The sequence below is a fragment of the Lacerta agilis genome, chromosome 2 (assembly GCF_009819535.1).
Source record: "Lacerta agilis isolate rLacAgi1 chromosome 2, rLacAgi1.pri, whole genome shotgun sequence".
NCBI lineage: Eukaryota > Metazoa > Chordata > Lepidosauria > Squamata > Lacertidae > Lacerta > Lacerta agilis.
The window spans coordinates 91,869,348-91,884,127 of record NC_046313.1 but is presented as its reverse complement, the minus strand read 5'-3'; the positions used below and the strand labels follow the sequence as shown (position 1 = coordinate 91,884,127).

Here is a 14,780-nt window from a genome sequence, read left to right as displayed (position 1 = left end):
ATAAATGGACGAGTGGTTTGATATAGAGGCAACCCCTATGTAAGTTATTATCCCATTTCTCAAGGCCGAACAGCTGAAATATGCAGCAAAAATCCTGTTTCTTTGATCTTGGCCAGAGTGGATCAATTGCACCTATTACACCTTAGAGTACTATACTCAAAGATTATTATACTCTATTATGTGGAGTAAGAAAGGTAATTTAAGGGAGTCGTGGGGTTTCTTATGTTGACAACGTTCTGCAGTAGTTGTGTCTACTCAGCTTGAATTTCAGCTGGCCTTTGGCTCTAACAGAGTCTCGAAAAAAACAAACCTGAATCACATCAGTCATCAGCTTCTGGGGCTATTATACATTAAAAAGAGTCTAAAATGCAGCATAAGGCAAAATAGTAGGAGATACGGAAACCACTCATTTCCTATTAAAAAAAAAATAGTCCTCTTCGATCCACTTTCTATTAAATGATGACAAGATGGTCAACCGGATATTGCAGAAACACGTCATAGGCAAGGACTTACAGGTAATGATCAGGATCGAATTTGGCATCTTCTGCTGCCAGCCTTTTCTCTCTGCGTTCAGCTGCAGGGGTTATGTCTGGGTTTTTGATATCGATAACATCATTAAGTTCATCCTGCGAAGACAACCACAAAAGAGTAAGGGGCGGGGATTGACTTTGTTAAAAGTTTAGGCAGAAAACTTGCAAGGTTCATCTCAAATCTAAGCTGAAAATGGAGACTCGGGTGGTATCAGGGATAAAGAGAGCCAGTGTGGTGTACTGGTTAAGGGTGGTAGACTCGTAATCTGGTGAACCGGGTTCGTGTCTCCGCTCCTCCACATGCAGCTGCTGGGTGACCTTGGGCTAGTCACACTTCTCTGAAGTCTCTCATCCCCACTCACCTCACAGAGTGTTTGTTGTGGGGGAGGAAGGGAAAGGAGAATGTTAGCCGCTTTGAGACTCCTCAGGGTAGTGATAAAGCGGGATATCAAATCCAAACTCTTCTTCTTCTTCTTCTTCTCTTCTACACCCAGCTATGGCACTATGCCCAGCTATGGCCTGAGTTTGCCTGGCCTCGGTCATTTGCATTCCAAGTAAACTCTGATTGAATTTATGCAACGAGCTCTACATGAGACTGCTATTGAAAATGGTCAAGGAGCTTGAGGTCCAAGGGACACACCTCTGCTGGTATCTGCCCACCCCGTGGTTACATCCTATTTGAAAATATTGCAAGCTCCTGCAAGAAGCACCTTCACATTACTCCTAAACAAGTTTGAAAACAGGAGCCTGAGAACAAGTATTTACAGAACCCCACTGCTTCCATAATGAAGAAAGCTGAACAGTTCATTTAACACAATACTTCCATTTCCTGCATTGTATTCTTCGCATGGAACTGCGCTGTGTGGATTCTTCTATTTGCTTTTACAGAGAAAATCTTCCCCCCCCCAAACCAAAAAAATCAAGAAAGCCCGCAGCACCTAAGAACAGACAACACGATTCTAAGATTTATATTTAACTGTCGTTTTTCATCATACAGGCTGCTAAGCATCTTCCACAAATTTCAACTGAAGACACACTATCTCAGACCATGGAAATCCCCTGAACGTTGGCATCCATCTGTCTCGGGAGACAATGGAGCGAGTATTCAGGGGTGAAGTCAAACCGCTGCATTAGCAGCACCAAAGCAACCTCCCCAGGGTGCAAGCCTGCCGATTGGCCACCACCACCAGGAGGCTACTTCAACCTTCCTTCCCCTCTGCAGCAGGATGAGGAGCTGGCCACTGGAGCCGAGGCACATTCGGCTCCACACTTTTTGGACATGGAGGGGTGGGGGTGGCCCCCGCCCCAAAGGTATTGGGGGGCACAAAAGGGCTCGGCCCCTAGGAGCTGGAGCCCCTGCCTGTAAGGCAGCAGAGGTTTAGGATCAGAGTTTTCCTTCTCCTAGATGGGCTACCTTCCCCTGAATGTCGTTGTGAACATTTTGCATGGGGCCAATTACGCAATGCAAAATCATGCGCAATTTCATTAAGCATCATGAACCCCGGGGTCACTCACATGGGACTTTATACAGAAATTCCATGGTGTCAGCAAAAAGTGCACTTACGATCAGAATGCACAACCTTTTGTAATGATTCCCACTTAATCATTGCAAGGGTTTGGATTCAAAGTTCCCACGAACGGAACTCCAGCTCACAGAGTCTTCCTGCTAGACAACCAGAGTGGGAAGGCATTTTTCACAACTCCCTTCTACCCCTTGCGGTGCCTTGCTCTCTGAAAAGCTGCTCCACAAGGTATGGAAAAGAAACGCAGCAGAAAACAATGGAAGCAGCCTCCCTTTGCCTTATTCCATGGGACCTACTGCCAAAGGTAAGGACAAAGGATTTCACTTTATAGGTTAAGGCTCACATTGTATGGATTGTTTCAAATGGGCCACTGCCCAACCTCAAGGTGCTTCCGAACATATTGTCTGCTTATAAGAATGGGTGGTATTCAACTAAGTTTCAACCCGTTGATTTTAATGAGCGTGACTAAGCTGGCCCCAACTTCAACGGGTCTCCTGTGAGTAAAACTTCATTGAATGCTACCCAATGAATGTGAACAGCCATGTTGCCTTGACATCACACATTTATTTGTAGGATCCACCCAGATATCAATGTTTGTGCGTTGGTTTTATTCCATTTCAGTGGCAATGCCTTGAGGATTTCCTTCACGCAGATATGTAATGCGTTTCAGATTTCGTTCTGGATTGGGGACTGAGGGAAGAAACTGTGCCTGTTAGAAGAGTTGAGGGGTTTGTTATTTGCTTTTAAATACCCAAACATACCTGAAGACGTCTGAAAACTCCCGATTTCAGATTTCCAAATCCATAGGTGCAAGGTGAACATTGGGGGCTGTCTTTGTTTTCCACATAAGGAGTCTGTTCAATTTCCCAGTCAAATTCTTCTTCTTCCTCCTCCTCCTCCTCCTCCTCCTCCTCCTGATTTTCAGCACCTGAAGTGTTGAGGTCAGGTTGGTGGGAGGAACGAAAAGGTAACAAATCTTCCAATCAGAAAATTCCTTCTCAAATTCCGCAAGGCACCACCAGAGCCCCCAGTTTGGAAACTGGAATCGTGCTGCTTCACGCTGCCTCCCAGATCATCCACACAGTGGAAGTCGCTTTGATTAAGAGGATCAAGATGCATAAAGCCCATGAGGTGGAAGCCCCAACCATGTCATTTAATAATGGGGGAAAGTGTGCACCTTCGCTCGGGGTACATACGCTACGTTTGTTTGTGCAGAAAGACAGAGAGATAACCGTAAGAACCAGAAAAACTGATATTGAGCAAAAGACAGGATTAGTACTTGGCCAACATCACACATAAATCTGCCCAGTTCACTGTAATGAATTCCACTTTTAGGTTTATAATGAAGTATGTGTATATACTCCCAACTCCCCATTGATGCGTCTCCTATTTGCATGCGACTGCACACGCACACCAGGGACCCAGAAGTGGTGCCCGGAAATGGCAAGTGAGGCTAGTTCTCAATGGCGAGATCAAAGCATGTGTTGGGCAATATATGGTGAAATTATTAGTGGAGTAGGGGGGCTGAAAATAATGCCAATATATTTCACATCCAGCAACCAACGTGCCCTTTTGGTTTCAGATGGAGGCTTAGTTTGGTCAACTGCAGTGGTACCTCGGTAGTCAAATGCCTTAGTTGTCGAACAAATTGGCTTCCGAACGTTGCAAGTGAGTGTTCCAGTTTGCAAATGTTTTTTGGAAGCCAAACGTCCAACGTGGCTTACACAGCTTCCAATTGGCTGCAGGAAGCTGCTGCAGCCAATCAGAAGCCGCACCTTTCCCCCCAAACCATTTCAGGAGTTGAATGGACTCCTGGAACAGATTAAATTTGAGAACCAAGGTACGACTGTATACATTCCAGAGTTAACACTAAACACATTCCTTCTGGTAAATGAACCATCACTGCCACTAGAGGGACATGATTTTGCATCCCAGGCTTTTTAGACTTGTCTACCCATGTACAGTGGTGCCTCGCAAGACGAAATTAATTCGTTCCGCAAGTCTTTTCGTCTTGCGGAAATTTCATCTTGCGAAGCACGGTTTCCCATAGGAATGCATTGAAATTTAAACAATGCGTTCCTATGGGGAAAAAAGTCCGAGCCTCCTGCCGGCGAGCGGGGAAAGCGAGCGGCAGAGCGACCGGTGAGCGGGGAGAGCAAGCAGGGAGCACGATCGGCAGCGGGGGAAGCCAGGAAAGCAAGCGGGGAGCAGGATCCACGGCGGGAGAAGCCAGCGGAGCAAGCAGGGAACGCAGGAGGAAGCCAGAAAAGCAAGCGGGGGACACGATCCACAGCGGGGGAAGCCAGGAAAGCAAGCGGGGGACACGATCCACAGCGGGGGAAGCCAGGAAAGCAAGCGGGGAGCAGGATCCACGGCGGGAGAAGCCAGGAAAGCAAGCGGGGATCAGGATCCACGGCGGGAGAAGCCAGGGGAGCAAGCAGGGAGCGCAGGGGGAAGCCAGAAAAGCAAGCGGGGGACACGATCCACAGCGGGGGAAGCCAGGAAAGCAAGCGGGGAGCAGGATCCACGGCGGGAGAAGCCAGGAAAGCAAGCGGGGAGCAGGATCCACGGCGGGAGAAGCCAGGGGAGCAGGCAGGGAACGCAGGGGGAAGCCAGAAAAGCAAGCGGGGGACACGATCCACAGCGGGGGAAGCCAGAAAAGCAAGCGGGGGACACGATCCACAGCGGGGGAAGCCAGAAAAGCAAGCGGGGGACACGATCCACAGCGGGGGAAGCCAGAAAAGCAAGCGGGGAGCAGGATCCACAGCGGGGGAAGCCAGAAAAGCAAGCGGGGAGCAGGATCCACGGCGGGAGAAGCAAGGGGAGCAAGCGGGGAGCGCAGGGGGAAGCCAGGAAAGCAAGCGGGGATCGCGATCGCAGTGGGGGGAGCAAGGAAAACAAGCGGGGAGCGCGATCGGCAGCAGGGAGAGGAGCGGGGAGGGCCTCGAAGCCCTCTCCGCCGCCACCGCCAGCCTCCTGCAGGCTGAGCAGGTCTCCTCCGGGCGACGAGGCGCAAAGGGCCGCGGCCACCCGCCTGCAGCGGGGCAGAGAAGCGGCCCTGGCCGGAGTCTCCACGGGCTGAGGAGCCTTGGCCATGGCGGGAAACGAAGTAGGCAGCAGCGACGGAGGAGAGGCAGTTGGGTCTTCCCTCGCTCGCCGCTTGCTCTCCCCAAGCCACAGCCAAGAAGGGCGGCAAGAGCGGTGAGTGAGCGGCGGCAGCAGGAGAAAGCTGGGTGTGGGGAGCAGGGGCCGCAGTAAGGGAGAAGCTGAGGCTAAAATGGCGCCGGACCTACCTCCTACCTCCCGGAGCGGTGAGTGTTCTGGGGTTTGCGGGGAGCCAAGGGCAGGCTCGGCTGCTCCACCTTGGAACTTGTGAGCCTCGGCGGTGGGAGGAGGCGAGCTGCCGCTTCCGGTTCCCGCCACTGCTGCCGCTCTCCTTGCAGCAGCAGGTTCCGGCTTTTTCTTAAAGTGGTACCGCGCAAGACGATTCGTTTTGCGAGTCACGGCCATTAAAAAATTCGTTTTGTGAATCACCTAAAAAATCGAAAAACCCTTTCGTCTAGCGGGTTTTTCGTCTTGCGAGGCATTCGTCTTGCGAGGTACCACTGTATCTGAAACCAAAGGGGCACACTGGTTCCCATATGTGATCCCCCCCCCCCTCCGCAGCTCTCCTACCCCATTATGTAGCCCTACTTCAGGGAGAGCTGGCTGCAGCTTTCATTACGCAAAGTGACAACTGAGAGCACATACTGGGATTTTACCTTGGCATTTAGAGCCAAGAAATTGGAGCAGTAGCAGATAGCCGATAAGCGGGGTTTCCCTCTCCCATCATGAAATGATAGTGCTGGTGGGGTACCTGAAAGGGGGAGACTCAGACGTAAGCTTCATTCTCATGCAAGGGGAAAGAGGAAATCCTGGAGAGTTGGTGTCAGTTAGTGTTGATCTGGCTCCCTCGATCTCAATGCTCTCCAGGCATGGTTGGACTACAACTCCCAGCAGCCCCTAGCCAGCATAGCCAGTGGTCAGGCATAATGGGAGCTGTAATCCAAAACATCTGGGCAGCACTTGATTGGGGAAGGCAATAATAATAATTTTATTATTTCTGAGCTGCCCATCTGACTGGGTTGCCCCAGCCACTCTGGGAGGCTCCCAACAGAATATTAAAAACATGTAAACAGGGCTGCCTCCAAATGTCTTCTAAAAGTCAAAAAGTTGTTTATTTCCTTGACATCTGATGGAGGGGGCGGGTTCCCACAGGGCGGGTGCGATTACCAAGAAGGCATAAAAGGCAGCTTCCCGTGTTTCTATGACCAACCAGAAGCATTATCAGCCTATGTAAAGCATTAAATTCCTATTTGCAGGAAACAGGGCAAGAAAAACATCTATCACATAAATTCATGCTTCTCTGAACTTAGAGAGAGGGAGAGAGGGAGAATTAAAATTGTACAAACCCATCTCTTCGACTAAAGGTTTTGCAGATCTGGATTTCTTTGGCGCTAACAGAGCTGTCAACATGTCTAGCCCATCAAAATTCTCTCCGGGAACTTCCTTGGGAAGATGGATTGTAAAAACCCCTTGAAAGAAAAGGATTGAGTTAACGAAAGGCATTTCTCCATTTATCCGGATAAGCTGGTACTGGGGTGTTTCGAAAAGCAATAGCAAAACTCCTGGCCAGGCTATACTAAAAAAACAAAAACAAAACCCTCCCTGCTCTCATTTTTGCTTGCATTACTCCAGGGACAGAGGCCTGCAAGTGAAGCGCCCCCATTCATTAATGATTCCACACATTCATAAAGCAGGAAAAGAGGCGCACAGGTGATTACAGCTCATTTTCAGCTCCCATCCTAACTTGCAAAAGGAGGATCTGCACACCCTCCCAGTGGAAAGATTTGGAAGTCACACAAGACGCAGTTCCACATCTAGACCTCATATCTCAAAAAGGCCCCTCTTCAAACAGAACGAGTGCCAGTTGCTTTTGCTTTCTTCCACCACCTCCCATATTGCAAGAGAGAGGCACAAATTAAATACATCTACTACATGTCTACTGGGAAAACCACTTCCATACATTACTACTGGTTTTCCCAGTAGTAATGTACGGAAGTGAGAGCTGGACCATAAAGAAGGCTGATCGCCGAAGAATTGATGCTTTTGAATTATGGTGCTGGAGGAGACTCTTGAGAGTCCCATGGACTGCAAGAAGATCAAACCTATCCATTCTCAAAGAAATCAGCCCCGAGTGCTCACTAGAAGGACAGATCCTGAAGTTGAGGCTCCAATACTTTGGCCACCTCATGAGAAGAGAAGACTCCCTAGAAAAGACCCTGATGTTGGGAAAGATGGAGGGCACAAGGAGAAGGGGACGACAGAGGATGAGATGTTTGGACAGTGTTCTCGAAGCTACTAACATGAGTTTGGCCAAACTGCGGGAGGCAGTGAAGGATAGGCGTGCCTGGCGTGCTCTGGTCCATGGGGTCACGAAGAGTCGGACACGACTGAACGACTGAACAACAACAACTACATGTCTTGCTCGATCAGTCCAAAAACTCAAGCTAAGAAGATGGGGAACAGACACGGCACATTCTTCCCAGATTCATAATTTGTCATGCAACACATTCCACTAGATAAGGCTATGTTTGATGCTCTCTGCACAAAGAAAATTGTGGCATGGGAAGCATTGTTGTCTTCCATCTAGCAAACTTAAACCATCCCACTTATCTCTACGAAGCAAAACATTCTGAAACAACCAGGACAGCTAGCTTCATTTTATACTACTGCTAGAAGTGGAAGCAAACGTAACAGCAGAGGAATCTTGCATATCACACTTCCTTCAAAATGAATATATTTAATTAAAAAGAATTACAAACCTGTGTCGTCATACGACGCTCTCTCTCTCCCATCCTCTACAATTCTTCCTGGAAGAGCCAATCTGGGAGGGGTGGAATTAAAGGCGTTTAATCACACTATCTGATGCAGGGGTAAGGATTAAAAGGAAACCAGGGACTGGTTGCCAGGCTTTGGAAAACCTCCTTCCATGTACACTTCAATGCAAAAGAATGCCCAACTGGAAGCTGTGCGATTTGAGTAAGGTAGCGAGAAGAGCAGAGAATGAAGGCAGAAAAGGACAGGTTAGGTACAGTGGTACCCCATGTTACGCACACGATCCGTTCCGCATCGTGCTACGTAACACAGGTGTGCTTAACACGAACACCCCCCCCCCAAAAAAAAGAAAAAGCACGGAAGTAGCGCGATTTGAGCGCTTCTGCGCATCCGGGGGTTGCGCGCTTCCGGGTTGCAGGTGTTCTTTACTCGAACGGCCGCACCCCGGGGTGTGCGCAACCCGGGGTATGACTGTACCGTATTTTTCGCTCCATAAGATGCACTTTTTCCCTCCTAAAAAGTAAGGGGAAATGTTGGTGTGTCTTATGGAGCGAAGGCTCCCTGTCAAGCAAGCGACGAGAGGTAACGAGCAGCGGGGGGCAGCAGAGATGCTGCTGGATCCTCCCCACCACATTTGTTCGCAAAAACAGGCTTGTTTTTGTGAACGGAGGTTTCAGGAAGGATCTAGCAGCATCTGCTCCACTGCCCCCCGCCTCTCACAAAACACGGCGAGAGGCAGGGGTTGGCGGCGGAGGACCAGCAGCCCAAATGGAGCCCTTTTGGGCCGCTGGTCCCACCGCTGACGCTGCCCGCCCCTCGCTGAACACAGCGATAGGTGGGACCGGCGCCAGTGGAACCAGCAGTCCATTCCTCCCCTCCCCCCGCTGCTGACAGCGGCAAAGCGGGCAAGGAGGAATAAACAGCCCAAAGGGGCGGGGGGGGGACGAGCAGCCCCGTCCACCCCTGCTCCATGTAAAAAAAGAACTGAGGCAGCCACTTTTCTTGCTGTACAGCGAGCTGGGAGAAGGGACGCATGGGGCTGCTGTGCGTCCCTTCTCCCCGGGTGGCTTTTTAAAAAGCGAGGGGGGGGGAGCACAGCGTCAAGGTGGCTCTCCCCCCACTTGCTTTAAAGCCACCAGGGGAGAAGGGGAGCTCCGCTTGCTTGATGCTGTGCGCAGCTCCTCCTCTTGCTCCGGAGTTGCTCACAGTGTCACCTGCATATGCTATATTATTATTTTTTCTTGTTTTCCTCCTCAAAAAACTAAGCGCATCTTATGGTCGGGTGCGTCTTATGGTCCAAAAAATATGGTAACTGCCATGTGCCTTGCAGAATGGTGAATGCATGGCCTTGAGGCCCTATCCCCTCTCAAGTCCTGCTTTCTCAATATTTTAATAAATACTAATTGTCCACTGAAAAGACTTGCTCAACAAGCATGAGTGTTACTCCAGATGCCCATGCTGGCATCTAATATAGGGAAGCCAGGAGAAAAATAGTAATTCAGAAACAAGAGCCAGTTCAGATCCCACCTCAGCCATGAAATCACAAAGTGATAAGTCTCACCCCACCCTCTATAATAGAGATAATACTGGCGCCTCTTAAGGAGCTGTTGCAAGAATATACTAAGTATGTATGCCAGGTGTTTTCAACATTCAAAATAGCACTATATAAATGCCAGATGTGTCATTTACAATGTGCGTATAGAACACATTCACAGAAAGTCTTCAGGGTGAAGTGTAAGCACACTTCTGCTGAAACAAAACAACGTGCAACAGCAAGCCCTGGGCTCATACATTCGTTTTCTCCCTCTTCTGCACAAATGAGGAGGAAATCTGAAGCGTTCATTAACGGTTTGGAACAAACCAGTTTCTCATCTCATTTGAATACAGGATACCGTAGTTTGCACAAACCAGTTAGATTAATAAGCCGGGGTTGTACCTGCTGTGGGTCCCAGGATAATTCTCAAAACAAACCACAGTCTGAATTCAGCCAATATGTAATTCCAGAATGTACCGGTATCCTATATTAAGGATTTTCTGTCTCTCACACACAAATGAGCAAACTTGCCCCCAGAGACACAGGGGGGAAGCACTTATTAACACAATGTGACAAACAATACATAGGCTATTAAACTCAACATAATGGTGTTGCTTACCTGAGAAAGTATGGTTTTGCATAAAACTTGAACTCCTTCCCTTCAAAATAGACTTCAAACTCTGAAACTCGTGCATATGGTACTTTGATTGTTATTGTAAGAAAATCCGGATCCTGACTCAGTTCAAACGATGGAGTTATCATGCTGAATACTGCTCAAAAGCCAAAGGTGCTGCCTGAAAAATTATGTCATGGAAATAAAAGAATCACCATCTGAGCAAACATAAGAGAATACCAGTGACAGAGGAACACCTGAGTATGATAAATGGATTTCTGTTAATTACTTTTTCTAATTGTCCATTTACTGGCAGTCTGAAATAGTTTTGTAAATTTTATGAGGGGGAGATCCCCCCCCCCCGTTCGACTCCAGGGTGACTGCAGTCTGGCGCACCCCTCATCCTAAAATTGTAGGACCCTGAGGCATCTTAGCGGGCATCATGAAAAGGCCTGAGGAGTCTAAAGCACAGGGCAACCATCTCAGAGACCTCAAGAACACCAATTGCAATAATGTTGGTGATAAAGCAGCATAGTACAGGCCCAGCCATCAGGGTCCAAATCCCATAAACACTACCCAATGTCTTTGGAGCACCCTCCCAGGCTGCTCTAGCTTTTCAGGGGAAAATACACAATGAAACAGTAACTTTGGGGAGATGTAAAGCTATCTGGCAATCCATTTTTGCCTTACATGAGTTGTGCAAGTGGCACAAAGCAGAGACATTAATGGCTATCAGATCAAAAGGAGATGGTAGAACAGATCTTTCAAGGGGCTGGGGTTAATGTTTGAAGTGTGTACCCCATGTGAATTAAAGCAAAGGTTTTATTCAAGATTTTGGGACTTCACTGAAAGTTGGAGGGAATATGCTTTCAGGCTTAGGAGCGGTTAAATGACGGGAAGTAAATAGGACTGAGGACAAAGAAAAGTTGCTCAAGAAAAGGCCTGTGGAAGGAGTGTAGGATGCTGCTATTCATAGGGAATTAAAATTGCCTCTTTGGCAAAACGGGGAAACACTTTCCTTGGGTTTTAAGGAGAATGCCATCAAGCTTCTGAGAAATCATAAACAAAATATAGCTTTTACACAGCAGTGTTGCCAGGAGCGTGACTGCATCAGAGCTTTGTGGATGGGAAGATTGGAAGCTAATACCTTGAAGAAGACACTAGATGGAAAATGCCGACATGACTGATATGAGTAATCAGTGAGAGTATGTTGGGGGGGAAAGATACAGAGGGAGATGCAAAAGTTCAAGTAGATCTGAAACAAGAGTTTATGAGAGCTAGGGAATGGAGTCACGGCACATGACAGAGTGGAAAGAGCCGCTGGGCGCAGGATAGATTTTATGATGACAGGCCTATTTGCCAAGATGAAGGAAAGTAGGGAACACTGCAGAAACAGATGATGTTATTAAGAGTGTTCATGAGTTGGAGATGTTCAATCAGGCTCTGGAGCGGCTGGTGAGACAGTGGAGCTAGAAGAAGAAAGGAAGCAGTACAATGCACCCATGTTCACACATATTTAGTATAGTGGGTCCCATCTGCACTATACATTTAAAGCAATATCACACCACTTCAAAGAGTCATGGCTTCCCCCAAAGAATCCTGGGAACTGTATGCTACTTGGTTAAAGGTGGTGAGAGAGAGTTGATAGGAGCAGGGGCGTTCCTAGCCCCTTGGCCGCCCGGGGCGGGAAGCCAAGAGGCACCCCTGGGGGCGGGGCATCGTGACGCGTGCGTGCGTCATGACGTCATGACGCACGTTCACAGCGCGATGCCACGCCCCCGGGGGGGAAAAAGGGAAATAGCAGGTGCTTGAGAGCGCCCGCTTTGCTCCCCCCTTCCCTTTCGGCTTCTTTCAGCGCCGAAAGGGGAGGAAAAAAGGAAGCGAAGCCAGCGCTTAAACGCGCCGCTTTGCTTCCTTTTTTCCTCCCCTTTCGGCGCTGAAAGAAGCCGAAAAGGGAAGGAAAAAAGGAAGCAAAGCGGCGCGTTTAAGCGCCGGCTTTGCTCCCCCCCCTTCCCTTTCAGTGCCGAAAGGGGAGGAAAAAAGGAAGCAAAGCGGCGCTTTAAGCGCCGGCTTTGCTTCCCCCCCCCTTCCCTTTCAGTGCCGAAAGGGGAGGAAAAAAGGAAGCAAAGCGGCGCTTTAAGCGCCGGCTTTGCTCCCCCCCCCTTCCCTTTCAGTGCCGAAAGGGGAGGAAAAAAGGAAGCAAAGCGGCGCTTTAAGCGCCGGCTTTGCTTCCCCCCCCCTTCCCTTTCAGTGCCGAAAGGGGAGGAAAAAAGGAAGCAAAGCGGCGCTTTAAGCGCCGGCTTTGCTTCCCCCCCCCTTCCCTTTCAGTGCCGAAAGGGGAGGAAAAAAGGAAGCAAAGCGGCGCTTTAAGCGCCGGCTTTGCTTCCCCCCCCCCTTCCCTTTCAGTGCCGAAAGGGGAGGAAAAAAGGAAGCAAAGCGGCGCTTTAAGCGCCGGCTTTGCTTCCCCCCCCCTTCCCTTTCAGTGCCGAAAGGGGAGGAAAAAAGGAAGCAAAGCGGCGCTTTAAGCGCCGGCTTTGCTCCCCCCCCCTTCCCCTTCCCTTTCAGTGCCGAAAGGGGAGGAAAAAAGGAAGCAAAGCGGCGCTTTAAGCGCCGGCTTTGCTTCCCCCCCCTTCCCTTTCAGTGCCGAAAGGGGAGGAAAAAAGGAAGCAAAGCGGCGCTTTAAGCGCCGGCTTTGCTCCCCCCCCCTTCCCTTTCAGTGCCGAAAGGGGAGGAAAAAAGGAAGCAAAGCGGCGCTTTAAGCGCCGGCTTTGCTTCCCCCCCCTTCCCTTTCAGTGCCGAAAGGGGAGGAAAAAAGGAAGCAAAGCGGCGCTTTAAGCGCCGGCTTTGCTTCCCTGCCCGCTTTCTCTTTCGGCCGCCGTTCGTTCTGTCGCCCCAGGAGCAGCAGCAGCTGCTTCTCCCACGGCGACGGAGCGAGCGGCGGTGCGTGGGGGTGAGAAGCGGCGGCCCCTCCTGCCACTCCCCACGCACCACCGGTCACCCCGGGAGCAGCAGCGCTGCACAGACGGGGTGCTTGGCTGAGCGAGCACCCCGTCCGTGCAGCGCTGCTGCTCCCGGGGTGACGGAGGGAGCAGCGGCGCGTGGGAGGGGCCGCCGCTTCTCACCCCCACCCGCCGCTTATCACCCTGTCACTGGGGGCGTACCGCCCCTACCGCCCCTCCCCAACGACGCCCCTGGATAGGAGACCTCTGTTCACCTAACTAACAGATCAACAATTCTACAGGAATTCCTGGAGGATGCTCTGAGGCGGCCCAAAGCACATTTCAGTATGGAGACCTACAGTTACTCCCCCCCCCCAGCTTGTTTATTTTTGTTGGATACAGATGCCCTCATCTGTGCCATGCATCCACAGGGAGCTCTGAGACACATATGATGCACTGGAATCTCAGAGGACACTCTCCCATTTGCCTGGGCATATGATTTGCCCTGGTTGAAAGCACGATTTAGGGTACAGACCCCCAGTTACTTTTTTATGGTATTATGATGCCATTACACATTTATGAGCATTTCACAACCGTGATTATTTTAACTGAATAACATTATTGTTGGGACAAAGGAAGTAGACCCCTGTTCCTGTACATATATAAGCCGAGGGATATCCTAATATTTATTATTATTATTAAATGAATAAATTTGTGCACCAACCTTCATCCAAAGATCACACGGATGTTCACAACATAAAAACAAAATATGAGAGCATACAAACTTTAATTGGGAGTTCAGGGACACGTGATCGTTCCTTTTTTTAAGTGCTTCAAATCTTCTAGCAAATAAAAAACTTGGAACCGCTAACTAACCTCAGCATCGCCAGCCACATTTTTATTAAGTGAATTCCACAAATAGGAAATGAAGCCAATACTGTATCACTTTTCCCATTGGCGACTCCCCTTCCCCAAACCAGCAACTGGTACATTCCCTCTGACACCCATCGTGATTTACCGGTAGGAGCCTCAAATAAAGCCTGCTTCCCTTTCACAGAGAACACAGCAAACATGTTTCTAAATGGTGAGTGACTCAGAGTCCGCAGTAAGGTACAAACTGCTGCTTTTACACACTTACTCTCTCACACACACGTCAATGGACAGCACGCCTGTCGAAAAGCCCAGAGCTAAACACACATGCTGCCCCTCCTTTTAGCGCTTGTGTATGTGTTTATATGTGTGTGGATATGTGCGCGCATGTCTGTGTGTATGTTGGTGTGTGCCTGAGTGTATATCTGTGCATGTGTGTCTGTGCGCGTATTACTGTCGGCTACAGCCTCCATTTCCACACACCTCCATCCATCCCCGCTCTAAAAGAGTACGAAAAACGTCAGGCTCAGCAACCAGCCCCGGCCAACACTCACCCACGGACCCGACCGAAGACCACGCACTTCCACACACGCGCTGGCAGAACCCGTCTTCCCCTACCGCCCATGGCCCGCCCATCCCGATGGCGCATAGGCTTCCAATTGGCTGGAGCCTGCGGTCAACAACCATTCCCTCCAATGGAGAACAAGGGTCTCTCGGAGGCGGGCCTCTTGGGAGGAGGGCTACAAGTTCATTGGCAGGAGCTGTCGGCTCGCGCCCATTCACAAATCGCCGAGAATGTGAAATAAGAGGGCGGCGCGGCGGAGTGAGCGTCACGTGACAGGAGCCCGCGAGCGAAAGGAATGTTGCCATCTCGCGCTTGCGCTCTTGCTGAAG

The 14,780-nt window shown here is 49.8% G+C and overlaps 1 protein-coding gene across 3 annotated transcripts in view; it reads right to left on the bottom strand.

Moving 5' to 3' along the window:
* Positions 1–14,537, bottom strand: part of SHQ1 (SHQ1, H/ACA ribonucleoprotein assembly factor) — a 68,441-nt gene extending 53,904 nt beyond the window's left edge. For 2 of the 3 annotated variants that reach the window (XM_033141213.1, XM_033141216.1), the window contains exons 1-6: positions 14,441–14,537; positions 10,084–10,258; positions 7,918–7,979; positions 6,505–6,627; positions 2,815–2,981; positions 514–626 (exon numbers count right to left, since the gene is read on the bottom strand). In XM_033141213.1, coding sequence (XP_032997104.1) covers positions 514–626; positions 2,815–2,981; positions 6,505–6,627; positions 7,918–7,979; positions 10,084–10,226 — 608 coding nt within the window. In that variant the 5' untranslated portion in view covers positions 10,227–10,258; positions 14,441–14,537. Of the gene's footprint in view, positions 1–513; positions 627–2,814; positions 2,982–6,504; positions 6,628–7,917; positions 7,980–10,083; positions 10,259–14,436 lie in introns of all 3 variants that reach the window. The other variant, XM_033141215.1, reaches the window with a different exon arrangement.
* Positions 14,538–14,780: the final 243 nt, after the last annotated feature.